We start from the raw sequence: 5,303 nt of genomic DNA on the forward strand, positions 1-5,303 counted from the left end.
CTTTTTGGTTGTTGTTATTATTCTGCGTTAAATTTACTGTCATCATTAAAGGAACATATACATTATTAAAAAGTTTTATAACATTTTCTTAAGTTTTTAATAACCCACGTTACGTATTGTAAGACAGTAAACACGGGGCTCCTCAACCATGGCAATGTCCTCTTTGGCCTTTGGTAATACATATCTATGGTAAAAAGACATAATCCTTTATGATAAAGTGGTGGATAAGGCTAACATTTTATTTGAAGTGTAAAAAAAACCTTGAAATATGCTAAATGTTGGCTGTTGAAGAAGACAAACATTAAATATTTAAAATAAGAAATTCGTCCTTGTTCAAGATAATCATCAGGACACTATCACACAGCTGGACTCATATACTTGTAACTATTCCCCCTCAATGATTTAGGTATGTTCTGACCATTGGCTTTGTGCAGTGTCTCAGAATGGAGTTTCATCAAAAATAAAATCTATCTCCCTCCCTCCCCTTCTCTCTCTCTCTCTCTCTCTCTCTCTCTCTCTCTCTCTCTCTCTCTGTGCGCACAAATTCATGTAGGTTTTAAAGTTACTTCGACAGCTAATTAATATGACGACCTGATCTAAAAGTATATCCAGGAAGAAGGTTAGGCCTGTGTTTTGACCAAAGCTGACTTTTCCACAAGATTCGGATTGATTCGAGAAGGCTCCTGATGGGAATTTCGACGAAAAAGCTCAAAGCGAATATAACTTTCGTGTTTGTTTGTTGCCGTTTTATTTCTTTATTTATGTCTTTATTTATTTATTTATTTATTTATTTATTTATATACTTAGTTAGTTGGTTAGTTAGTTAGTCTGTTTGTTTCTCTTCTTTTCTAAGAATTAAATATTTCTTCATATGTATGTAACTATATATGGAAACATATACTTCTTTCTTTCTGTCTTCCAACTTATTGATTGAAGATTGTCAACCTGACTCTAAAAATCGATTGGCGCAAGACCTTGTGGAATTCATTTGATCGTGAAACAAACTGATTCAAAAATAAAAGTACAGTAAATGACACAATTATATGTATCAGGCCCCTGTTTAATAGTCCATTATAGACGCACTGGTAGGGTATATGTGACTCTGGAGATTACTGAGCATCAGGTCTCAATGAGTGTGTGTGATTAGAATTTTTAACGTAACATTAACCATTTTTCAGTCAAATTGCTACGATGTCTGCAGTGTGGCAGTTTATTGTGATGTAGTTTATAGCACTGGGGCATCATGCCGCAGACATGTATCATGATGTCTCACCCAGCCACATTATCCTGACACCAGGTTGACCTTCCTAACACTAACCTCTTAATGTTGAGCGCATAGCGAGGCAGCTGTTAGTACCATTTTTTAAAGTCTTTGGTATGACTCGGCCGGGGATCGAACCCACGAACTCCCGCTTCCGAAGATGACACTCTAACTACTATGCCACAGGTCTCAATGAGCTGGACCTATAGTTAATGTGTGCAGTCTCAAACTAAACTTTTGGTGAAGACACCATTATTGAATAGACTTAATATAATCTAGCTTTACATATTAACTTACACGCAAGCCATCCGCAAAATTTGATCAAGCAATTTACTCTAGAACAAAGTTTATTCTCAAAAACCAATTTTTATTTGGAGTAACTTTGACTTTAACCTTTAGATACCAAAATCAAGAGGTCACTTTCATACCTTAAGTGAAAGCCCTCGACAGACGTTAGTTAAGGTACGTGGTCCAGATATAAAGTTATTAAGCAAACAACATTTTTCTTCTTTCCGCCAGTGACTTTGACCTTTGAACAATTATAATATAAATGTATAGGCTTCTTTCTTACGCAACGTGAAAGTCGTCCCCAAATGTTGGTGAAGGTACTTAGTTTAGAACCTTATTCCTAAAGCTAGTCATCCACTAAGTTAAATGACAGTAGATGTGTTATTCAGTTGCTGAATAGCACTGCACATACCGAAAAGTTAAATGTTTTGTTGTTGCTGTTTTGTTTTGCTTATTTCTTTGTTGTTTTATTGCTGTCTGATTTAACCGTGATATAGTTATCGGTTGCCGAACCACACAGTTTACATGACGCATTTTAGCATTACACTTCTAAATATGCGTTCACGGTCTAAAATATGCATGATCATTTTATCGTACATCCGATTGCACCCGGTGACTAAAACAGGTCAGATAACACTAGACATGTAGCTAGATAAATTCACGATAAGTCTTGGCGATTTGTCACATAGCTAGCAAAATAATGCATGGATTTAACCCTTCGATGTAGGTATGTTGTGTTTTTAAAAATAAACTTAAGCGTCAAGAGACATAAACTGTGTAATAAGAAAACTGTCTGATTTCACACCTGCATGTATAACGTGTTCAGTCAGTGAGCACTAAGTAATTGATTATCGCTCTGCTTATCACCACGACTAGGAAGAAAACACTGCATAATATGGCGGATGTACAGGACGCTGCTGACAAGAAGTTAGATTGTCCAATCTGTTTAGAAATATTCGAGTCACCGAAAGTATTGCCGTGTTTCCATACATTCTGTGAGAAGTGTATTTGCAAACATGTCCGTGGTCTAAGAGAAGAGAGCATACAACTGGATACCATTGCGTGCCCCGTATGCAGAAATCCATGTCCTGCTCCCACTACCGACCAGAACCCGGATGATTGGGCCTCTAAACTTCCCAATAATTCCATACTTGTGTCGATTTTAGAGTCTGCAAAGTCTAGGAACGATGACCCAGTTTATTGCCAACCATGTTTAACGGAGGGAAAACAGCTTCTTTCCGTGGCTTATTGTGTAACCTGTACAGAATACCTTTGCCATAATTGTTATAATTATCACAAAAAATTCAGGGCAACAAAGGACCACACAATAACTGTACAATGCATACCTGCAAGCCAGATATTGGAAAAATCTCTGGACATGTACCTGTGCTCAGTACATCAAGAAAAACACGCATACTTTTGTTTAGATCATAAGGAATTTTGCTGCTCGAAATGTGCCATCCGACATCACAGAAAATGCGAGAATGTGTCTTCCGTTGAGGATTTGACCAAAGATTTTAAGGATAGGCAGGACTCTGGGATGGCAATAGAAAATCTAGACACCTTGAATAAGATGTTCCACAAATTGCTTGAAAATAGAAAGAACCATCTTGATTCTATAGATCAGCAGAAAAGAGAAGTACAAACTGCAATCAGTCAGTGGACTTCTTCATTGAAAGAACTAGTTAGGAAGCTCGAAGAAGTATCTCTTGCGGAATTGGAGCAGATTTGTAAACAGGAAACGGTGGAAACCTCGGATCAAATTATTGAATGTAAAAGTGCTATCGCCGCCATAGATGTGTCTCAGAGAATGTTATCTGAATCAGAAAATTCCGACGATAAAACCAAATTCATGATAACATTCAACAAAGTATCAGGCCAACTTCTTAAGTATTTACAGAAATATGACGCTGTAGAGAACAGATCAGAGGAGATGAAAATTGAATATCATCATGACGAAGATTTTGAAGAGGTCATCCATAACTTGAGTTCACTGGGTCAGGTGATGAAGAAGGTGTCCCGAGTTCCTATATTAAACCCCGATTCGTCATTTCAGGAGAGATTGCTGATGCTACCAGGTGTTCAGCCTAACTCAGGTGTTACTTTCAATGCTAAAATTCCTAGTGATGATCATATTTGTAATATTTGTTCCGGTATTTTCCTTCCTGATGATAGAATCGTTTTGTGTGATTCAGGAAATAGACGTCTTAAGCTGTTTGATAGATATTTTCATTTTGTTTTTGATTTAACAATGCAGAGCAAACCAATGCACATTTGCGGTGTGGACCAACAAACTGTAGCCGTAACTGGGGGACAAAGACTATACCTTGTGAGAGTGACCAATACCTTGGCACACCTAAAAAGCATCTACGTTAGTTTTAATTGTTATGGAATAACCTCCTATATGCAAAATATTTGGGTATGTGTCAACAGGCATTATATATATACATATGATGAATCATACAGTGTCATCAAAAAGATCGAGTCTGTTGACGGGTTTGGCAACAGTGCACTTTGTATTAGTCCGGACGGTAAAATGATCCATTACACAACTGCTAATAAAATTGTTGCAGTGGACATGGAAGGAAAGGAACTAAAAACAGCTGAGATTAGTGAGTTCAAAGGCTCAAGTGGGATCACCGTAGACCAAAGAGGACTCGTTTACTGCTGTGGTAAAGAGTCGCGTAATGTGATTTTAGTGACGCCAGAGGGAAGACAGCTGAGCGTATTGTTAACAAGTGCTCATGGACTTAAGAGTCCCATTGGACTATGTTTAAATGACAGAAATTCAACAGTTGCTATCTTTGAAAATAATTCATCAGAAGTTAAAGTTTTTAAATTGGCATAGAGAATCATTCTCTTCACACCATTCACATCAGTGTGATAAGGTGTCATTCTAAGATTTTAGAATATCACGTATGTATGTATGTATGTATGTATGTATGTATGTATGTATGAAAACGAGAGAATCGTATAATCTGTATAAAAGAGCAATTGAAACCATTGAGGAGATAAACAAATTCTCTAAATTGTGCAAAATATAAGTGTATTATATAATTCTTTGGATGGCGAAAGCCGTCGAATTTGAACAGAATTTTATTTCCATTCTTTGTCAAAGTGATTAACAGCTGTATTGCTACACAGACAAAAGAAGTTCCAAAATATAAAACAATTTAGGATAGTGACATTTAAAAAATTAGGCTCCTTCATATAATGCTTTAAATTGCTCATTTTATTGTATTTAATGATTGCTTTCATACAAAAGAGAACATTATGATTTATTATCTCCGTTATAATAGCTCTTATTTGGACTGATAAAGTGAGTATTGTTGGGGTGGAGGGAGGTATTGTAAAATCACGAAAACTCCAGAGCAAAAGATCTTAAACAAAATATTTTAATGATTGTGAATTAACCTAAAAGACCCCTCCCCCAAATAAAAATATTTTCCGCATTTAAACATGAAATCCATTGGCTTGGCATACTTACATCATAGAGCGGTAACCGACGCAGTACCACATTTTGATTGTCACTCAATTTAAGTTTACAATCAGTTTTTATCTTCCCAGATTCCTCTTTGTTTTCAAACATGATTTTGAGTGTGAAGAAAGGTAAAATCGCTAATTAAACAAGTCTTATATCACACTGAAGCAAGAGTTTTTGCCTGAAACCTGTATTAATTTATCGTAGATTGTAACATGTACTTTATGAGTGACACTGACTGTGAAACAGAAACAGGTCATGTAAGGTCACTGA

The 5,303-nt window shown here is 36.4% G+C and overlaps 1 protein-coding gene across 1 annotated transcript; it reads left to right on the plus strand.

Moving 5' to 3' along the window:
* The first annotated feature begins 2,211 nt into the window (after positions 1–2,211).
* On the plus strand, positions 2,212–5,190 carry LOC149799575 (uncharacterized). The gene has a single exon (XM_089958915.1). The coding sequence runs from the start codon at positions 2,445–2,447 to the stop codon at positions 4,395–4,397; it is 1,953 nt and encodes a 650-aa protein (XP_089815041.1). The 5' UTR covers positions 2,212–2,444; the 3' UTR covers positions 4,398–5,190.
* Positions 5,191–5,303: the final 113 nt, after the last annotated feature.

The sequence above is a fragment of the Sinohyriopsis cumingii genome, chromosome 5, assembly GCF_028554795.1.
Source record: "Sinohyriopsis cumingii isolate HCF-2022 chromosome 5, ASM2855479v2, whole genome shotgun sequence".
Taxonomy (NCBI): Eukaryota; Metazoa; Mollusca; class Bivalvia; order Unionida; family Unionidae; genus Sinohyriopsis; species Sinohyriopsis cumingii.